This window comes from Amborella trichopoda, chromosome 2, assembly GCF_054954075.1.
Source record: "Amborella trichopoda isolate Santa Cruz 75 chromosome 2, AtrichopodaSantaCruz75HAP2 v2.0, whole genome shotgun sequence".
Lineage (NCBI taxonomy): Eukaryota > Viridiplantae > Streptophyta > Magnoliopsida > Amborellales > Amborellaceae > Amborella > Amborella trichopoda.
This window is the reverse complement of record NC_142337.1, coordinates 1690218-1713023: the sequence shown is the minus strand read 5'-3', so window position 1 is coordinate 1713023 and position 22806 is coordinate 1690218. Positions and strand designations below refer to the sequence as shown.

General features: G+C 33.4%; 1 protein-coding gene across 12 annotated transcripts in view; it reads right to left on the bottom strand.

The window, feature by feature from the left end:
- The window catches only part of LOC18427234 (Tetratricopeptide repeat (TPR)-like superfamily protein), a 29194-nt gene extending 9374 nt beyond the window's left edge, over nt 1-19820 (bottom strand). Inside the window, exons 1-4 of one of the 12 annotated variants that reach the window (XM_088857298.1) lie at nt 17054-19814; nt 16889-16954; nt 16467-16595; nt 11488-12961 (exon numbers count right to left, since the gene is read on the bottom strand). In XM_088857298.1, coding sequence (XP_088713424.1) covers nt 17181-19670 — 2490 coding nt within the window. In that variant the 5' untranslated portion in view covers nt 19671-19814 and the 3' untranslated portion in view covers nt 11488-12961; nt 16467-16595; nt 16889-16954; nt 17054-17180. Of the gene's footprint in view, nt 1-11487; nt 12962-13172; nt 16596-16888 lie in introns of those variants that run through there. The other 11 variants (XM_088857299.1, XM_088857295.1, XM_088857297.1 and 8 more) reach the window with 11 other exon arrangements.
- Nucleotides 19821-22806: the final 2986 nt, after the last annotated feature.

Here is a 22806-nt window from a genome sequence, read left to right as displayed (position 1 = left end):
GGAGAGAGTGAAGATTACAATCACATGCTGGAAATATTTAGAAGGAGGAGAAGATAGAACCTGGAATTTAAGGTGAAGTTTGTGACCTGATATTCATGAGCTATGAGGTCAGAATAGCTGTTGCAGGAGATGGAGCAGGTGGAAGACAGAAGAGTATCAGAGATGAGAGAGAGAAAAGATGAGAGAAACGCAGAGAGAAAAGAGCGTCTGAGGAGGAGCTCTTGAGTGACTTGCCTGCTCTGAGTGAGGGGAAGGCCTTTTATAAGCGAGGCGAGGCGAGAGGAGTTTGCTTCATTGTGAAGGAAGCAAAAAGAGATAAGGTCAAAAGTAAAAAGAAGACAAGACATAAAGAAGATGTTGTCTACAGAAGAAAACAAAAATGAAAAGGAAAAAGCAAAAAGTTCTTTGTCTTTGTCGGCGCTAGTGGACAAAAAGGCATCAGTGAATAGTATGCAACTTGGTCTTTTATGTCGGTATGAACAGTGATGGTATCCTGAAATAGTAATTGTTTGTCGTTTGTGTCGGTGAAGAGCATCTTGGCATAGTCTTAGTTTGTCGTATGTCGGTGGAGAGCATCTTGGAATAATCTTAGTTTGTCGTATGCCGGCGGAGAGCATCTTGATGCAGTAATATGAGTGAATGGCAGTAATGAGTCATGGTCGTTGACTGAATTCGTCTGGATCATCTTCTTCTTCGGGGTCTGTTTCTTCCAGAAGAAAGTATCTATTGTTGTGAGCTGGTGATGACTGTACAGTCTCATCTGATGAGACCCGCTTTCTTCCTGCTTCTGCAAAGATTTCCTTCATTTGTTGTTCCAAGGTTTATTTGGAAGCATTCAGGTTTGTTTGTAGCATATTTCTCAAATATGTGAGGAAGTCAAAGGAAGTATTGGCTATATTATGTCCACTTGGATTCGGGTTATATATGGGTTTTTGTAGAGGTATGCGTTTGGGAACTATGGTTGTGGGATCTATATTAAAGATGTCCCACCATTTTACTGAGATGTTTTTCCCAAGCGTGGGATATTAGTATAGTCGGCTATATTATTGACAGAGATTAAGTATTCCCATTTCATAATCCATGGGAGTTGGTGTAGTGCAACAAAGTATAGGTGATTGTCTGTATTATCATCACTATTATTGGATATAACAAATTGCTCCTGCACTTTTTGGAAAGCAGGAGGTAAAATTGCAGTAGTTGATCCCCAAACTAAAAAACAATTTTTAAACCAATTGGGGAATCTTTCGAAAATAGGTAGATGAAACTGAATATACCAACTATGAGTGTTGTTTGGATTTTGGTAATAAAACATTTTATGCCATTGGTTGGATTCAAGTGGTTGATAAGGTATAATGGAGCAAGTTTGATAGGGTCCATATGAGTATGGTGGTCATCTATTGTAATGTCCATAAGGTATGCTCGTTCAGTATATGCAGAGCGAGGAACATTAGGTCTTTGGGTTGGTTTTGATTGAGCTGGAGTGTAGGCAGGAGTAGATGTATTCGTGTCTGGATAAGTGATTTGGTAAACAGGAAAAGGAGAAGGTGAAAGGGTTGCCAAAGACGGGTTCTCACCTTCAAATGGTATTATTGTCAAAGGGTGTTTCTCATTGCGTGAGAAATTGCTACGAGAGCCCATGAGAGTAGGTGGATTGGACAGAGTATTTTTATTATTAGCTACAAAGAGCTGTAGTGCAAGTGAAAGTGGTGTTTGGTCGTCGTTAGCGTCAGTGTTGCCCCTCTACAAAAATTCACGGGTTAAAAAGTCGGGAAGGGAATTAGAAGACCCGGGAAGGTGTTCAATTGTAAAATCAAAGGCAGAAAGTATAGCCTGTCAGAGAGCAAATATTTCTTTGGCAACAAGGTTTTGAGCATCTTTTTGCAGAATATCTTTGACGGCTTTGCAATCAGTTCGAATAAGAAACTGTTGATTGAGAATATCACTTTGAAATTTGGTAACGCAATGGACTATTGCAAGTAATTCCTTTTTTACCATAGAATAGTTTCGTTGGGTTGGATTCCAAGCTTTAGAGGTATACCTGAGTAGTTGTTCATGACCATCTATTTGTTGTTTGAGGATGCCTCCTAATCCCAACTCTGAGGCGTCACATTCAATTATTTTGAAAGCAGTAGGATGAGGAAGAGAAAGACAAACAAGGGTTTTGACTTTTTGTTTGATTATTTTGACTGCATTGGTATGAAGATCCGTCCAAGGTGGAGGATTCTTTTTTAATCTATCATGCAGAGGTTTAACATCGAGAGCAAGATTATGATAAAAATCACTAACATAATTTAAGCATCTTAAGAACATTTGAAGTTCTTTTTTATCTAGTATTTGATCAGGAAATTTATCAGCAAATTGTATGGATCGATCTATAGGAATAATAGTGCCATGGTGGATATTATGTTCTAGAAATCTAATAGTTGTTTTGAATAAAGTAATCTTTCTTGCAGATACAACTAAACCAGCATTCTGGACTGCATGAATAAAAGTATTAATATGTTTAATGTGTTCATCTATGGATTCGAAAAAAATTAGAACATCATCAATATACACTATCATGAATTGATAATAAGCATTGAATACATCATTCATTATTTTCTAAAATTCTGATGGACCATTTTTTAGGCCAAATGGCATTACATTCCATTCGTATTGTCCAAAAGGTACATTAAATGTTGTTTTATATTTATCTTTTTCTTGAATTTGTATTTGCCAGTATCCTGACTCCATGTCAAATTTGGAAAATATACAAGCATTGGCTACACGATCTAGTAAATCTTTTTTATTAAGATTATCCATTGTAAAACTTTATTTAGGGGTTTATAGTTAATGACTAATCTTGGAACTCCTCGTTCTTTTTCAGCATTTTTATTGACATAGAAAGCTGCACAACTCCATGGTGATGCGCTTGGTCTTATTAGCTTTTTTGTTTGGAGTTCAGCAATTTCTTTTTTACACATGTCTAATAAAGTAGTATTCATTTGTATTGGTCGAGCTTTAGTCGGGATTTGTTTTTCATCAAATCCAGGTTCATATGGTAGACTAATACTATGTTCTTTCCTGTCCCAAAAAACATTGGGATGCTCACTACAGATAGAGGTTTCTATCTGTTGTTGAATAGATTAAATTTTTTGTTGAATCAAAGGGTTATGTATTTGTTCTTCTATATATTTATATTTAATTTCTTGTTTTAATGTACAAAGAAATTTTTCTTTATTTTGTAATTGACTTTTAACACTATTAATTTTTTTTAATTTTGGTTTATGAATGAAGTCAAAATGTATTGGTACATTTTGATAATTAGAAGATATTCCTGTTTGATCTATTGATAAAGGATATAATAATGTAATGAATGGAACTCTAAAAATTACAGCTTGACTGAGTCCTTTGACCATGATAAATGGTGTGTTGATACATTGTTGATTATTACAAACAGAGGCATTTGATAATTTATAATTGATAAAGAGTCTACTGCCATCTGCAGTATTGAGGATTTGAGTTGTTTTGTTAAAATATTTTGTTGGTACTAATTCTTCATTGATGCAATTAAGATCAGCACCTGAATCTATTAAAGCTGATGTTTGAAAGCGATAATCTTTAGCGACTATAATAGTGACTTGAACAAACCATTTTTGAATCATGATTTTATCTATCAAGTTTACAGAAGAAGTTGTCATCAGAAGTGGTTTGGCTTCTGAAGTTTCTGGTGTATCTTCCGGTGGATCAGGACTATATGTTGTGACAAGATGATTGAATTCAATTTCATCTGTATCTAAATTTTGATGGGATAAATTTTGTAATTCTAGGATTTTAATTCTATTTTTTAATTGATGAACCTCTTTTTTAACTTCTTTGATTTCATGTTTAAGGTCTGAAATAGAAGGTTCTTTTTGTTTAGTGAGGTGTTGTTCACTAACTCTTTTCATAATAGAGGCAAAATTATATTCATCAGGTGTTTTACTAATAGAAGGTGTTTTTGCTTTTGTTTTAGCTAAAGTAATAAATTTGGTAATCATATATCTTTTTTCTTCTGGATCTGTAATTTTTTTTATGAGATCTAATATTAAATTATCTTCTTGGGTAAGCATATGAAGATTATGTGTGGGTATAGGACAAGTGCAATTGGATTCTTCCATTTGATAAGATAATTCTGTATCAGTAGCAGAATTTGAAGAATCAGATGATTCTGTCCATATTAGGTCGTCATCTTGAATATTTCCTATAAGTGATTCAGTAGAATCTAAGGAGGTTGTGTCATAATTGATTATATTATATAATTTTGATTTGATTGATTCATCTAGGTGTAATGCTTTTATTTTCTTTTTTAGTTTGCATTGATGTTTGTAATGACCACCTTTTCCACATTTATAACATACTGGAAGTTTCTTTTTACATTTCGTATTTGGAGAAAACTTTTTTATAAATTTATTTTTGGACTTCTTATATTTTTCTGTACTTTATCAGACCTATATTTTTCCTTTTTATATTTTTTCTTTTTCTTATATAACTTTTCAGGTTTATTATTTTTTCTATCTAAATGATAACCAAACTGTTCACAAAAATCACCAAGTTCTTTTCGCTTGGTAATTTGTTGTTTATCCAATTGTCTTTTGAGTTTGAGATCAATACATAATGCTAAGCCTTCAGCGCATATTTCTGCTGATAATTCTCCAAGTGTATATGCAGAGTATATGATAACTCCATTATGTTTCTTTCTTAGTCTCTCTTTGACTTTTTCTACAAATAAATATGGTAGACCAGCGATAAATTTTTCATCATCAACATAGAAATCCCACCAGCCTCTTAACCAGCCAGTGAATCCATTTACTATTGCTTTGGCAACCTCTTGATCTGGATTGCCTGCCATGTTACTTGCTGAAGCAAACATTGTCATATGTCTCATGACATATAATATTTTTAGTTCAGATAAACCATCTATTGTCCAGTTGACTATTGATCTTCCTGAATAGGAAACAGCCTGTTGTATGGCATCTTCTTCGAGTTGTACATCAACAGGTGTAGATCTCTTATAGTATGGTAAAGCTGTGATTGGTTTCCATGTTTTACCATATGCTATCCTATGTAAATCAGTGGGTGAAGTATCCATAAAAGCAGATTCTTGGTTTTGTAAAGTATCTTCTATAACTGGTTCCTCTTCTTGGAGCACCATAGTCTCATGTTCTGGAATCTTTGCTTTTCCTCTATCAGAAGATTTTGGGATAGTAAGTAAGGGTTCAGAAATACTGGGTATTGGTATAGAAATACTAAGTTTGGGAGAAGGTATTCCTTTGATATCTAATTAGGCTAACTTAGATATTAACTGGTCCATTAATGTTTTATTATTTTCTCCTATATGAAATTTATTTTTATTGAGTTCTGAAAGAGGTTTAAACAAAACTGCTTTACGAATAGAAGGAGTTATTTCCTTAGTTTGGAGAGTGACTAATCTTTCTATACGTTCTGCTTGTTTTCCTAGAGATTGTAAATATAAATTTGTATAATTGTTTTGTTCTAGTATGTGAGGTATTAATTCTTGTTTTTTACCTATTTCTTTTGGTAGAACCTTGTATGGTGTTGCAATAATATCATATAGGGATTGTGGTGGTTCTCCTTTGCTTAAAGGGGTTATTACATCTTTTAGTATTATACTTTTTTCAGAAGGGTGTGTACTAACAGTAGTAGTACCATCCTTACTGATGTATGTTTTTACTTCTATTGTTTGAATAGTATTGAATTGAGGAATTTTTATTTTATATTGAGTACATATTTCTTGTAACCATATAAAAAATCCTTTTGTTTCTCTTTCTTTTTCAAAAATTTGTTATATTTTTTATGGAATAATTCTATTAACCTGGGTTGGAATGTTTTAAGATACCATTCCCTAATCTCTTGATTTTCTGGAGCAAGATAATCTTGTTTTATATAATTAATATCTATTTTTTGCTTTTTTCTTTTAGCAGCAAAATATTCCTTCATATATGCATCATTATTGAGATCTTCTTCATCCTCTATTTGTAATGTAAATATTTCAAATTCAACTATGTCAAGTTCAGATGTATATGTGGGAATGACTACGTGATCAGCTGTTCGTTTGACTCCTTGTAATTGGAAGTCTGAAGATGTTATAGGTATTGATGGATGAAGAAGTATTATAACATCGCGAGTGGTATGACAAGATTTTCTAGCAGGTACTAGTGGTTTTTTATTTCTTTTCCTATTGACATATATATCATCCTGTACTACTGATTGTTGAAATTTTATTTCAATATTTCCATCTTGATGTTCTATTATTTGGTTTGGAATACATAGGTACTTCCCTGGGCTGGTTTGCATTTTGCAGTGCCCATGATTGCGGTCGAATAATATCGGACCAAATAATAGTTTTTGGTATAATTGTATTTGATTTTTCTATGTTAGTTTGGAATAATATAGTTTGATCGTTCTTATCAGCTTGCATAATATTAAGACAGAGGGTATTCATTACTTTATAATAAATTATGTATACTATTGCTAAATTATGAGAACCATGTGTCATATTAAATCCATGAGTTTTCAAATTTATAGTTAGTATATCTAATATATTTGGGTCTGTTAATGAAACAAAAAAATTTGGAAAATAATTATAAATATTTGCACATTTGATTAATACAAATAGTTATTAAACCTTTAACCCGTCTAAAGTTAAACACCTCAGTGCTTATATGCATAAGAGATACAAGACACAATAAGTTTTCGGATTCACTCCTAGGCATGGTTGAATCCAGTCTATATATATATATATATATATGGGATAATCTAAACTTTACAACCCTTCAATTTACAAAGATTCAAGATACAAAGAGTTGTGAATGGTGGATTTATTAATTTTGTAATCTATTTTTTAAAAAAAGTTACTTTTGTGGGGGTAATTTTGTAAATATTACTACAAGACAATAGATATTTTTGTCATCTCCATAGGGGGTAAAATTGAAATTTTAACTAAAAAACGATAGCACTCTACAACTAAAGTTTTAGGACACTAACTTCTAAAATTTACCCTTGCTTAATGGTAAAATTACCCATTTCAAATTTACCCTTGCTTAATGGTAAAATTACCCATTTAAATAATTTTTTAATAAAAAATAAAGATTGTTTTGATAAATACACCCATCACAACTCTTTCTAACTTGAACCTTTGTATTTTTAAGGGTTGGTAACTCTAAACAAACTCTATATATATATATATATATATATATATATATATATATATATATAATCTAAAATTCACAACCCTTCAAATTACAAAAGATAATGATAGAATGAGTTGTGAATGGTAGATTTATTAACTTTGTGATCTATTGTTTTAAAAAAATCACTTTTTGTGATATCTTGATAATCTAAAGTTCCTAACCCTTCAAATTACAAATGATAATGATAGAATGAGTTGTGAATGGTGGATTTATTAACTTTGCGATCTATTGTTTTAAAAAAATCACTTTTTGTGATATCTTGATAATCTAAAGTTCCTAACCCTTCAAATTACAAAGGATAATGATAGAATGAGTTGTGAATGGTGGATTTATTAACTTTGTGATCTATTGTTTTTAAAAAATTACTTTTTGTGATATCTTGCTCATTAAGTGAATGTATTTTTGTAAATATCACTATAAAACAATAAGTACTTTTATCATCTCCATAAAAAGTAAAATTGAAATTTTTACTTAAGGACAATGACACTCTACAAATAAAATTCAAATACACTAACTTTCAAAATACCATTATACTTTTACAATAATTTCAAATTTGCCCTTGCTTTATGGTGAAGTAACATATTAAAATAATTTCTTAAACAAAAAGTACTGATCTTTTTGAACCCCTCCTATCATTAACTTTTGTATTTTTAGGAGTTGTCAAGTCGAGACCAGCGTTCGCAAAATCGAACCGAAGCGGTTAGCCTTTGTATTTTTAGGAGTTGTTAACTCTAGGCCAGTGTTGGCAAAATCGAACCGAAACAGTTAATCGGACATGAGCCTGGAAGCGATTTAATCGGCCTAACCGGTAAACTCGCTGATTCAACCGCTCTAAGAGTGGTAAAAAAAGTGTTGAAAAAACATAAAAAAAATACAAAAAAAATCTAATAAAATATGAAAAGCATAAAAAGAATGATTAAAACAAAACACATTCAAATGAAGTTGAAAATTAATGAAAAAAATTGATTTTAACCCATTTTATATTTTCCAATGGCTATTTTTAAAATGGAACAAGTTTATCTAAGGATGCAACCTTATATTGTAGAACTACGGATGCACCTCCAAAATCCATCGGAAAAGGTAGTTTTAATGTTGAAAAACCCTTTGATTGATCATCTCGACATCGAGATGTATGACCATGAAAAATAAAAAGATTTTAAGTCTCAGAAATAGTGCATTTTACAACATATTCCCTACACCATCCATTTTCAAGATTTTCATATGTTTATAAATCTACTTGATTTTAACCATTTTGAAATTTAAAATTTTACAATTAGATATAAAAATAGATTTTGAGATAATCCTAAGAACATTTTACATCAAAATTATATACCATGATAAAACTTAAAGGTGTACCTAACCTCTACAGCTACGGATGCATCCGTATGCCTACCTCACCCTTTTAATTTTTTCTAAAAAAGATGGGAAAATATAAAAGCGAGTAGTAATGACCAAAACTATTTGGTAAAATTGAAATAGGTACTTTTATCATCTCTATAAAGGGTAAAATTAAAATTTTTACTTGAGGACAATGACACTCTACAAATAAAATTCGAATACACTAACTTTCAAAATACCATTATACTTTTACAATAATTTCAAATTTACCCTTGCTTTGTGGTGAAGTAACATATTAAAATAATTTCTTAAACAAAAAGTAATGATCTTTTTGAACCCCTCCTATCATTAACCTTTGTATTTTTAGGAGTTGTCAAGTCTAGACCAACGTTCGCAAAATCGAATCAGAGCGGTTAACCTTTGCATTTTTAGGAGTTATTAACTCTAAACCAGTGTTTGCAAAATCGAATCGGAACAGTTAATCGGACATGAGCCTGGAAGCGATTTAATCGGCCTAACCGGTAAACCGGCTGATTCAACCGCTCTAAGAGTGGTAAACAAAGTGTTGAAAAAAAAATAAAAAGAATACAAAAAAAATCTAATAAAATATGAAAAGTATAAAAAGAATGATAAAAACAAAACACATTCAAATGAAGTTGAAAATTAATGAAAAAAATATATTTTAACCCATTTTATATTTTCCAATGGCTATTTTTAAAATGGAACAAGTTTATCTAAGGATGCAACCTTATATTGTAGAACTACGGATGCAACCTCAAAAATCCATCAGAAAAAGTAGTTTTAATGTTGAAAAACCCTTTGATTGATCATCTCGACATCGAGATGTATGACCATGAAAAATAATAAGTCTCAGAAATCATGCATTTTACAACTTATTACCTACACCATCCATTTTCAAGATTTTCATATGTTTATAGATCTACTTGATTTTAACCATTTTTGAAATTTAAAATTTTACAATTAGATATAAAAATAGATTTTGAGATAATCCTAAGAACATTTTACATCAAAATTATATACCATGATAAAACTTGAAGGTGCACCTAACCTCTACAGCTACGAATGCATCCGTATGCATACAACACCCTTTTAAATTTTTCTAAAAAAGATGGGAAAATATAAAAGTGAGTAGTAATGACCAAAACCATTTTTAATCTTTACCATAATGTAAAGAATATTTAAAAATGCATTACAAATCAAATTACTTCTTTTTTAGAATTTATATACATTTTTTTGAAAATTTTTTTTTTAAATACCGGTTGATCAACCGCCCAAAACCAAAATCGACCAGTTCCAATCTAACCGAGCAGTTAGAAGTTAGATCGAGCGATTTTGCGAACAGTGCTCTACACACACACACTCGGGCGATTTTGCGAACAATGCTCTAGACAAACCCCCACACGCATGCACACGCACACACATACACACACGAAAAAGTTTATATAAAGTTACAACCTTAAAGTGTAGAATTACAAATGCACCTCAAAAATCTATCGGAAAGGTTATTTTAATGTTGAAAACCCTCTATTTGATTATCTCGACATCGAGATGTATGAATATAAAAAAAAAAGTTTTTGAGCCTCAAAAATAGTGCATCTTGCAACACATTATCTAGGCCGCCCATTTGCAAAATTTTGATATGTTAATAGATCTCCTTGATTTTAACTATTTTTGGAGTTTAAAATTTTCTAATTAGACATGAAAATAGAGCTCTAGTGCACTTAATGACCCATTCATGTCGATTTGCAACCTGCCAGTTCAACTAGCAGTGGTGTTAAGGAGCTGCACACCAATTTTGTTTGTTAAAGAGTCCTAATCTCGTATTTGTTTTTTATATGATTCACAAACAATGATTAGGAACCTGCCTCGGCCGAGGCGAGTTACTTGATGAGTCCAGTACAGGGCCAAAAGCATTGGATAAATTTAAAAAATGGAAAATCTTTGAAAAAATAAAAGGTGGGGTTTCTATAAAGGTTGCAACCTTAAACAATCCAATCAAGACGCACCTCCAAATTTTATCTTTTTGTTGTAAAATTTTTTTAGGATTATCTTACAATCCATTTTCATATCTAATTAAAATTTTTTAAATTTAAAAAATGGTTAAAATCTTGTAGATCTATAAATATATAAAAATCTTGACAATGGACTGTCCAGATAATGTGTTTCAAAGATGCACTATTTATGTGATTCAAAAACTTTTTTTTTTTTTTTTTCATACTTATATATCTTGACCTCGAGATAATCGATTAGACGATTTTTCAATATTAAAACCTTTTCGATATATTTTTGAGGTGCGTCCATAATTCTACATGTTAAGGTTGCAACTTTATATAAACTTTACCCAAAAATAAAATGAAGCTACTAAATGTTGAATAAAACAAAACACAACCTTAAAAACTCCAAATAAGCTTAAAAAATATTTAAAAAATGGATTTAAAAATTAAACTTATTTATAGTTGGGGACATTTTAGAAAAAATCCTTAAAAAAAGAAAAAGATTATGCAAAAAATAAAAACCACCAATCATTGGCAAAGACATCCAAATTATGCAAATATAAAAACTATAAAACAATCTCTCTCTTTTTTTTTTACAGTAGTTTTGGAACTTTTTTAAATTTTTTTCATGTACCCCAAGTTGTACACAACTTGGTCTAACTCGGCCTCCCCCATAGGGCAAGGCCGCCTTACTGGCCGACTTGGGCAAGTCCTGTAACACGGATTTCAAACTTTCAGTTCAGCTGTAATGTCATTATCATCCCTTAGTGTTCCTCATTACTACTAACAACAGAGTGAGCTGCAAATTAGCATATTAGTTATCTTCAATTTCCATTACTAATAAATCCCTAACAGTAAAATAATTAACAGGAAAGAGAAAAGGGTAAAAATTACCATGACTAAGCAACCAATATTTATATATCAGGGAAAAGGATTACTTGGGGAAAAAATTGGAACCCAACACTCAATAGGGTGACAATTAGGCAAGAGAAATTAGATGGGAACATACATGCACGCATACATGCATACACACATGTATGTATGTCTATACATAGATACATATATATACAGATACATACATCCTCATTGCCTAAAGAGCGATACATGTGCAAGGCCCATTTGAATCTCAGATAACAACTTATCAAATACAGAAAGGCATTCCAAATCTTGAACTTTGTAGGCACACGTTCCCTTTGTCCCAGCATGTATATGGTAAAATTAATTCCAGCAACTATTTTTCTTTATTTATTTATTTTTAGTGGCTCAAAAGCCTCAGCGCCACACACACGGACACATATCCACACATGCACACACACACACACGCATGCCCCACACACACACACACGGATCATTTAGAATAAACAAGACCAAATTTAATTCTTTCAAAGTAGTTATCCATATAGGTAGTAATCCAGTGGAAGGTCAAAACTCTGCACCGTCCCAGAAACTATTTCTTCACCAAGGCACTTGAAAGCACATTGATCTAATATTAAAACATTTGTATTACTGCAATTTGAATACAAGTCATTATTTCAAAGTAATAATTTATGGGATATCATGAACTACTCAATTTTATTGATTCTACACCTGCTGGCAGAGTAATTTGACAGAGTAAAGTGGCAGCCAAGAGCAAAGTTGAAAATTGAATGAATAAATATCTAGACAAAGCAACCAAATAAGCAATTAGCAAAGCCCTCTACAGCATATGCTTTGAGCCATGGGCTTCCTATAAACCAGTCAAGCAGTTGATAGGTATTAAACCCATCTATGTGCTTTAATGCATTTTGGAATACTGTAACCTTAAAAAATGCTCGAGTAGACTGGAAATTTAACTGTTAAGAAAGAGTATCCCATAAAACAGTAACAAGAAGCTTACACAATTGGTGCCTGATTAGATCTATTCATAAACACCAGTTGACATGCTCAGAACTGAATAGGCTCCAAACAATGCGATTTATCCCAATGAAAAGGGTTAATTGGGTTCAAATTTCAAAACCAATCCAGATCTACGTTATGATTTGACTGCAGTATATGATGTCATGAAGCTATGCAAAGTACATGAAGAGTAAATTAAGTAATATTATATAAGAGATAAAGAGAGGTCATTTCCAAAATTAAACCACAAAATCTAGTGTAAGAAAAACAGGTCAGAACTCACCACTTCGATGTTTGGTGCTGAGATAGTAACCAGTTGCAGAGTGATTTCCTTTTCTACGAATGATCCTCATGTAATCTTATATAGACACAAGGCAAAAGGATTTAAAGGAATGATCCCAAACCTTTTTAGTGGCAAGTAATCAGTTCTCATAAAAAAAGATCCTCCAAGAACTTCTAACTGGCATGTTGAGAGCCTCTCAGCAAAAAGGGTCCTCAATGCTGCATAAATAAAAATAAGTATTAAAAAACTAAACCCATTGGGTCATTCAAAACCTAACCTAGCTATATTTCTTTTCATCCGAGAGTTGAGAAGCACTTGTTTATATACTGCAATCACCATTTTTTTTTTTGGGAACATCTGTGGAAAATTTCACAGTCAGCGACAGCACAGAAAATAATTCATTTGAGACTTCACAATCAAGACGAAGTCTACACACTGTAATCATCACTTTTATTTAGAATATCAGCGGAAAATTACACATTCTGTGACAGAGCACAAAAAAAAATACATATTGCAATCATCACTACCGCATTGAATATGTGGTCAGGGTCATCACATCCAATCAATGTGTTTGGATGGTGATGTAAAGAGAGCAGGAACTATCAAGTATCAACTATTTCATCTGATCATCTAGAGAGTCCCACTCTCTTCATCAATGTTGGTGATGGCCTCATGAGGACCTATCACAAATGAAAAATAGGATTAGGGAATAGTTTCCAATAAAACAAACCCGAATTACAGTTAAAACACAAATACATAAACATGCACATTCCACAAATGCTAACACCAATCTACTTCTGTGGTGAATAGTTGGATCAGGAAATAGATTTGTCAGTTCTAACTTTTAAGAAATCCACAAGCACCCTGAATGTTAATGTTGAAGGGAATTGTGGGATCATTCCGATATGTTAGGGTCCAGATTCAACACCACCACTTTTTATAGAATAGGAGTCCAAGTTTAGGGCTCATTATTGAGCATGAGCAAGGAAAATTGTAGTGCATAGATCGATGATTGATTAGTGAGGTTCCATATTTGATTGGTGAGGTTGACTATTAGCAGCATTCAATCGTACGACATAAATCAAATGTGCCACACTTGTCTTTTACAGCTTCAAAGAGACACTGCAATTGTCTCTCTCGATATCGAGAGAAAATAAAATGATTGTCAGAAGCTTGTTATCAACAATTGGAAATTTCAGCATTCACAGATTACATATCAATTGACCCAACTGAATAAGAATAGTATTAATAAGAATAGTATTTTAATTTGAGCATCTGAAAATACAATCCCACGATTAATATGCATCATTTGGGCTATCAATTGTAAAATCTTACCCAAAGTTCTAAGTCCATGCGAAATTACGTATCTAAGTCCATATATCCCAGCCAAATTATCATCTACGATACTAGTGTCAGGTTTCTCAGAGCTCCAATTTTCAAGAACTTCAGCAAGATTTTTGTGGCAAACCTCATCACCCTTACTCCTCTTCACATCATCACCTTCACACTCTTTTGCTCTCACCTTGCAACCAATTGCGCTAGCTTCCTTGTGGATCCTAATTCCATGCCTTCATCACCAGTGAGATGATGGTGAGAAGCTGAAGAGTTTACTGGAGAACGATAGGGCACAGGGTTTAGGGTTCAGGAGAGAGATTAGGGCTTCAGTGTTTCCTAGGGTTTAGAGACAGATATAAAGAGTGAGAAGGAGAGGTTTTCAGGGAAGGAAGGAGATTTGAAAGCCTGAGCTGAGAAATTCGGTCTTGAAACAAAAGGCCTTGATAAAATCGCACAAAGTTATACATGATAGAATAAACACTGGGTGTTGTATAGATATGGAAAAGAGCTGAACATTCTTACATAAACTTATAGAGGACAGCTAATATGTTATTGTGACAGTAAATTATAAGTGACAACCAGTGCATCCAAATAAGACTGACAATGGGATGGGAAGCCTGACCCGGCCAGGTCTGCCAGGCCTTGAAAATCTAGGACATACGCCACAAATGTGGCTCAAGGACTTAAGCCCCTGCCCAACCCTTTTAACCTTATTTTCCCTTTGGGTGTTCTAGGCCCAGGCCAGGCCAGGCCAGGGGGAAGACCTTTTCAGTCTAGGCTCAGGTCAGCCCCATAGGGGCGAGGCCGGGCTTGGCCCAAGGTGGCCCGGCATATTGCCAGGCCCTACAATCCAACTAGCCCTGAGCTTCCTAGCTTAAAGTTGGGTCAGCATGCGATATCATAATCCCAACCTTTTATGGAAGGGCAAGTGAAGACAAATCGAAAAATTCCAAAAGTGCTCAGCACAACTCAATAAGGTCCATAGAACTCGGGTGTGAGCTTTTGGAGGGTCAATAATCCGAATACTGAATGCGACTCTTTCTAGCACCAGCAGTTAAGCCGAATAACTGAAATTTTCCTCACATTCTGTGCATATGTACTGTATTTAGCCACCGATAAAAAAAGGAAAAAAAAAAAGAAGGAAAAAGCATTCATTCCCCTTTCATCTCTTCCATCCATTATTTACCCTGTGCCGTCTTTTCTTTTATTTCTATTATCCTAAAAGAGCCCAAGTATTTATATTGCCTACCAGCCCATCGTCCTTGGGTAGACCGAAAAGAGTTGAACTATTTGGAAAGAGAACTTCATGTAAGGATCTACCTTCAAGCCCAAGCTCTAAGAGACTTTTAAAGGTGAAGACCCATCAGGTCCGCATAGGTCGCTATAATTAGAAGCTTAAATTTCTTATGTCAAGTTGAGAAGCTTGTAGGTTTGGAATATAAAAAATTTTATGGAAAAAATTTGCTTTCCATATACATCCTTTTTATGTGTTTTCAACTCAGTGAAATGACCTAATTCGTTAAGATATGACACACATATATCTCAGTTGTATATGTCAGGGTAATCTTATGTCCTTATTGGAACAGGATGTTAAAAGCATAAGATATCCATCCCAGCAGTAGTACAATTGCACCATTTGTAATTTGACCATAACTGAACAATTAATTTTTTTTATTATAAATATGGCATAGCAAAAATAGGCTACAAATCTGATGGACTATGGAAAACTGTAGTCCATTACAGCGATCACCATCCACTGCGTTCAAGAATGGTGATGTAGAAAATGCACTTACTCCAAAAAGAAAAATGGAATTTGAGACCAACCAAAACAGGACGTGCCCAAACAGTAGGTCCTGCTGCTCCCGCACTATCTCCATCATGATCCTTTGTTTCCTTCGACGAAAATGAGCCCACTACATGGATTACAGTTTTCCACAGTCCATTTGACTAAAGTATATTTTCTTCTATGGGAAAATGCTTTGTTGCACGGGGACCTGCATGAAAAAGCATATATGCCTACCACCTAAGGGATTTATGTCCAGGGTAACTCTGACCAAGGATATAAATTAAAGAAGATAGTGCATGGGTTGAAGCAAGCACCTAAACACATCTCAGAAAACAAGGTGGACTTATATGCAAACCCAGTTTAAGAAAATAAATAGCTGAAAGTTTCTATATTGGAAAGAAAGTGAAGAATTCTTCGAATTCCATCTTGTGTATATCGATGACAGCATCATTCCAGGCATTAACAGGAAAAGGAAAGAAAGAAAAGAGAAACGGAAAAACGTCTCATTGTAGGCAAAAGTATAGTAACTTCCTGTCAAGTCATTCTACATTGAACCAGTGAAAGCTAAAAAGCAGTTTTAGTTAAAGAAGAAGAAAACTGACCACAAAAAGATATGCTCACGAAAAAGTGAAACTTCTTTACCACAGAAATTTAGTGTATGAATTTTGTGGACCCAATAAGCCAGGCAATAGATGGAAGAGCTTCGATGGAATTCTCCAAATCTCTGGTTCCTATGGCAATGAAAAGAAGATCAAAACTTAGGAAGTAAGCAACCTGAACAAGAAAGTTAAAGAATGCATATTATACTTCAATCAACTACGGGAAAACGTGGTCCATTGTGTCATCACCATCTGATGCACAGTAGACTGTGATGAGAAGAGTGGGACCCACCAGGATAGGGCCTGACCCAATGGAGGGTCCCAGTCTCCATTACCATTCATCACTTGTCAAATGGTGATATACCATGGTAAACTTTCCCAAACAACAATGGAGATATTAGTGAAGTTAATGTCTAGAAACTTACCTCGTACACAATCTGGAAGCAAAAAGTGAATCATAAAAGCCGCTAGAAACTTACCTCGTACACAATCTGGAAGCAAAAAGTGAATCATAAAAGCCGCATTTGTAGGAGGTGTCTATGAAGTGCCACTAATGAAGGCAGGGGCACTATTCCAAGGTGAGAATATACCTTTAACATGCCCATGCCACAAGGCTCTTTGATAAACCCAATTGTACAAAATTTAAGCCCACATACTAAGGCCTTGCACTGAATCTTTTCATTTCTAGTTTTCACCAATGCTTCACTACAGTTTATATTACTGGCATTCTAGTCGAACACATCCCCTTTCTACAAATTGTATCATAAGCCGCTCTGCCTCCTTCAAATGCCCTTGCAAACTCAACTTCTCTTTCACTTTCTCACACAACTCAATATCAGGGATAAGATTCCTCTTAAACATTCTACAAGCTATTTTATATGATTGCAAAGGGAGCCCTTTCCGCAAAAAACTGTCCATTAAAACATGGCATGTCTGTGCATCTACTCTAGAAGCTGTTCTTAACACCTTACCCAAGAGTGCATGAGCATCCTCGAGCTTACCAAACTTACAGAGCTTCTCAATAACCAGATTATAAGCATTCTTAAAACTCTCTCTAGCCATCATCTTTTCTAATAAACCAACTAATTCTTTTACTTCTCCATTCTCACAGTACCTATGGATCACTGTTCTATATGTAACTGGAGTAGGATTGATTCCCCTCTTCAGCATCTTGTTAGCAAGCGCAGTGGCCTCTTCCAATCTTCCTTTCTTACCCAATGCATCTATGATAGTGGTATAGGTCACAACATCAGGATGCTTGTTATTTAGATACATATCATCCAGTAATGAGAGTGCAGATTCTATATCACCTTCTTTACAAAACCCATGAATCAGAGTAGTAAAATTCACTACATTTATTGTGCAACCCTTGCTCAAGCATCCCTCCATGAAGTTCTTGGCATCAGCCGACTTTCCCTCTCTACAAATCGCATGGATTAGTAGATTTGTTTCTGTGGGGGTTGGGAAAAACCCTTTTTGGAGCATATTCATTACCAATTCACAGGCCTCTGCCAATTTACCCTCTCTCCTGAGCCCATGCATGACAACACTGTAAGTAATGCCATTCGGTGTCCACCACTCTCTCTCACTGGACCAAAGCATTTCTCTTGCCTCAATTGAATTTCCTATCTTACAAAGACCGTTTAACAATGCAGTGTGAGAAACAGTGTTTGGTTTACACCCATTTTTATACATATTCTGAATTATTGCTTGGGCCTGTTCAGTCTTCCCTATTCGACAAAAACCATTAATAACTGCACTGTAAGTTACAACATCAGGAATACAGCCTTTAGAGAACATCTCATTCACAATTTCCTTTGCTTCATCCATTTTTCCCTCTCTACAAAATGCATGCACTACTGCACTGTACCCAACTTTGTCAACCCAAAAACCTCTCTCCTGTGATTCTCGAAGAAACTCAAGAGCTTCTTCTCCATGACCATGCTTTGACAAAACATGAATCAAAGTGGAGTATGTCACCTGATCAGGGATCAACCCATGCTCATTCAACATCTTTTCCAACAATTCTCTGACCTCTTTCATTCTTCTCTCTTTACAAAACAAACCCATTATGGTATAATAGCTAACCTTATCAGGGGGACAACCCTTGGCCACCATTGCTTCCAAAAGTTGCAGGGCCTCTTCTACTCGCCCACGTTCGCAACACCCTTTGATTAACACATTAAATGTAATTGTATCAGGAGAGATCCCGACCCTTTGCATTTTCTCAAAGAAAAGCAAAGCTTTCTCCAATCTATTAGCCATAACCAGAACGTGAATAGCAGTGTTACAAATTGATATATCAGGCCCAAGTCCAGATTTTTGCAACAAATTCAAAACTCTCATGGCACTTCTTAGCTTGCCAGCTCGACTATATGAAACCATTACATTCCCAAAATCCTGTGTTCTCCTTTGAATTCCCCTTCTCTCCATTAATCTCAGTATTCGCCTTGAACCCTGACAAAGCTTGGTTTTGCTTAAAATTTCAAGCATGGTATAGTAAACCTCGATCCCGTGTCTATAACGCCATTGCCTGTCAGCCCAATAAAAGAAACTGAGAGAAATCCTCTCATCGCTCTGAGATCGAAGAACTGCACAAATTTGATGGGGCTTGAGGCTCCGTACGAGATTTCTCAGTTGGCCTTCGAGGTTGGGGTTCCATAAATTACTCTTCTCTAGAAGCCTACAAGTTTCTCTCACTAGTGGATTCCTAAATTCTTCTTCATAATCATCATTTTTTATATTGGAGTTCTGAATTTTACAATCATCTACTACTCTGCAAGTTTGTCGAACAAGAGAAACCTTGATTTCATCTTTACCTGTAGCAACCTCATTAATCTTTTCTTGGTTATTGTCTTTGCTTTGATTAAACAGGTCTAAAAACCCAAAATCTCCGTCTCCTTCTTCTGAGCTCTCCCCTTCTGATTCTCCCTCATGCAAAAAATCTTGACCAAAGAAAAGCTCTGGGTTTTCATGCTGGGCACCTAAATTGGTGTTCTCAAGGGATGAGAATAACCTTGTACATGTAAAAAATGGGTTTGCAGGGTTTGAGCCAGTGAGCTTTGGGTAGTAACCATTTGGGGCAGAGCTGTGAATTTTCACGTTCTCGCCATGGCGTTTCTCGCTGCAAATGCAGGGCTTTGAGCCGGAGAAACCATGTCTTTTTGAATTTGCAGGGAAGATACTTCTTGCTAGGGCTTTTCTCATCTCAGTCGAAATACAAATACAAATAGGTGTTCTTCTTCAATGGTGAATCTAAGACTCTCTCTCTCTCCCTCTCTCTCTCTGAAAAGCATAGAACCAGAAAATGTGTCCGCGAAAAAACGAAAGCATTAAATCAGTGATGCCTTGAACCCTAAAATCCCAATTAAAGAAAAATTAGAGGTAAAAGTATGCGGACCCGGTTTCCATTCGGCCAAGCCCGCAGATGTAGAAATACGGCCACTTGATAAATCTATTCTGAGATGGATTTTAAGGCTTGATTTCTAAAGACACACAATCACCCGCACGGAGAACATGAATATGAAAAAACAAATAAATGTTAAAAATTGAAAATAATATTTTTAATAAGAATATATTATGAATATGAAAAATTAAATAAATTTTAAAAATTCAAAATAATAATTCTAATAAGAAAATATTTGGACAGTTAGTTTTTATTGCCAGAACACCTACTTGCATCCATCTTAAAGATGGATGCTTTATATTTTGAAAAATTGTTTCATGCGGGCTGGACCACATTTCTACATATATAATCTTTAACATTGTAGAAATGTGGGCTTGGCGATAAATATATTTTTTAAATATAATTTGATCTTTTTTTTAGAGAATATATAATCTTTAACTTAGAGATCATGAATATGAAAAAAAAAAAAATGAAAACTATGAATAATAATTATATTAATAAAACATTTAGACAGTTAGTTACAATTGTTTTTAGATTAACTACCGATTTGTATCCATCTTTAAGATGGGTGCTTTATACGTTTGGACTGCATATTGTAGAAATGTGGTCTAGCCCGCATGAAACAATTGTTCAATTTTGAAATAGTTGGATGTAAGAATATCATTGAATAGACACAAAAAAAAATTTTAAAAAAATTCAATCTTCATAACTTTCTCAAACTATCCAATTTGACATCTAATGAGTAATATTATAAGTGACATCCTTGTATTAAAGATAAATGGTCTATTTATAAATAGAGTTAATTGCAACCATCTTTTCCCCTAAATCCCAAGGAAAAAGAAAAGTTTGTATGAGGTTGTTGCATTGAAATGTAGAATAAAGGTGCACCTTTAAAAACTTCCAAAAAATAGTGTTTTGATGTTGAAAAACAATCTAATTGATCATCTTGACATCGAGTTAAATAGATATGGAGAAAAAAACAAATTTAAAGTCTTAAAAACATTTTGTCTTGTGATATCAACATATTAGTGTTAATATATAATTACCATGAACTTTATTGTATTACATATATACCCGTTTTTTGAACTCCATAACATTAAAAAAAAAAAAAAACTGAGCTGCCCTTTTCAATTTTTGAAAAATCGAAATGTTTAAACGTTTGTTTTTTCAAAAACCATAAGATAAGCTTTTTCGGTTTTGAAAAACTAAAATGTAGTTTTTCAATAACCAAAAATTTGTCTCTTTCTAGTAATTTTTTTAGTAATTTACTGAAAAAATGAAAGATAGTTTTCTGTTTTTGAAATTTCTAATAATTTTTTTAGTAAATTACTGGAAAAATGAAAGATAGATTTCGGTTTTTGAAAAATCGAAAATATCCAATTTTTGGTTCTTAAAAAATCAAAAACATAATAATTTCGGTATTTCAAAATAGGAAATCTATCTCTTTCCAATGAATTTTTCAGTAAGTTATTGGAAAATGAAAGATAGTTTTCAATTTTTGAAAAACCGATTGGGTTACTTTTTAGCTTTTCAAATACCAAAAATGACAGTTATATCCTTTTTTAAAAAAAAATATGAAGTTAAAACTATGGGTATACATGTAATAACATAAACTTCACAATAATTATGTAATAATGTTACATATAACGAATATATATGTTATTTTTCTCAAAATTATTTTTAAGATCTCGGTTTTCATAATCTAATTTATTGTATTGTTTGTGTCCATTAACTCGATGTGTTTTAAGGTTTAATCCCGGTCAAATAGCGAATGCCTACTACCAAATGATGTTTTTGTATCATAGTATACAATCTCATTCTTTATATGTTCATGAAATCCATCTGTCATTTAAAAAACTTAAATACTTGTAAGCACTAAAAAAAAAAAAACTATTATTACATTAAAAAGTAACCCCTCGTTATTTTAATTTTAAAATATGGAATAACCATATTAATTATATTTTATGTACTTATTTTTCACTATTTAGCAATATAATAATTGCATAGCAATATAATAATTGCATAGCAATTAGGGAAGTTCATTCTTATCGGGATTATCTATAAAGAGACTATTTACTTTTTATACAAGAAGCTTATAACTATTCGTACTTATTAGATGTCAAATTAAATAGCTTGAGATGAGTCTTTGATAATTATTATTTTTTGAACTTTGCGTCTAATCAATGACATTCTTACCACTACTCATTTTGAAATCTAAGAAACAAAAATAACTATGACCTCCTGGTAGAAAAGGCAAATGATATTTTTGTAGACAATCTATTATCAAAATATACACAATAGATGATATATTTAATATTATATTAATTTGCAACGTTTTCATCTCAAGATCACATTTTTTTTAAGAGCATTTTGAGATTAAATATAAAAAAAATGCAGGCTAGATGTTAAATTGTTATTTCTCATGGATAATTTGATGAGACTTCCCACAAATTGGGATTTTTATAAAGCAAAAACATTTTAAAATATTGGATTTCATTCCATGTTGGTCTATGAAGCATGTTCCTTCAAGAGCACACGTTGTGGCAACTCCCTCTATAAAAAGAGCTATTTGGGAGGATTTATTTGATTCATAATATTTGGAGTCCTCTAAATATCAGCACATGATTATTTTCAAAAAAGAAACCAGGGAGTTTGAGTTCAGCTCCATCTTGCCCTCCAAAAATCGAAGGGTTATTGTTTAATATATTATTTTAATTTTGGTTGCATAGATATTTTATTTTATTTTTTATTTTTTTATTTCAGTTCTAGAGGTTATTTCTCCAAAAATTTGGGGTCCATAAATACTATGAGCTCTAACTTAATCAAAGGAGCAAACGAACATTATGCTCACACAGGAGCACGCGAGCAGCAAATATTTTGACTTTAAAAATAAGCAATAGAATTACATTATTTTCATGTTTCATCACGTGCCGTTCT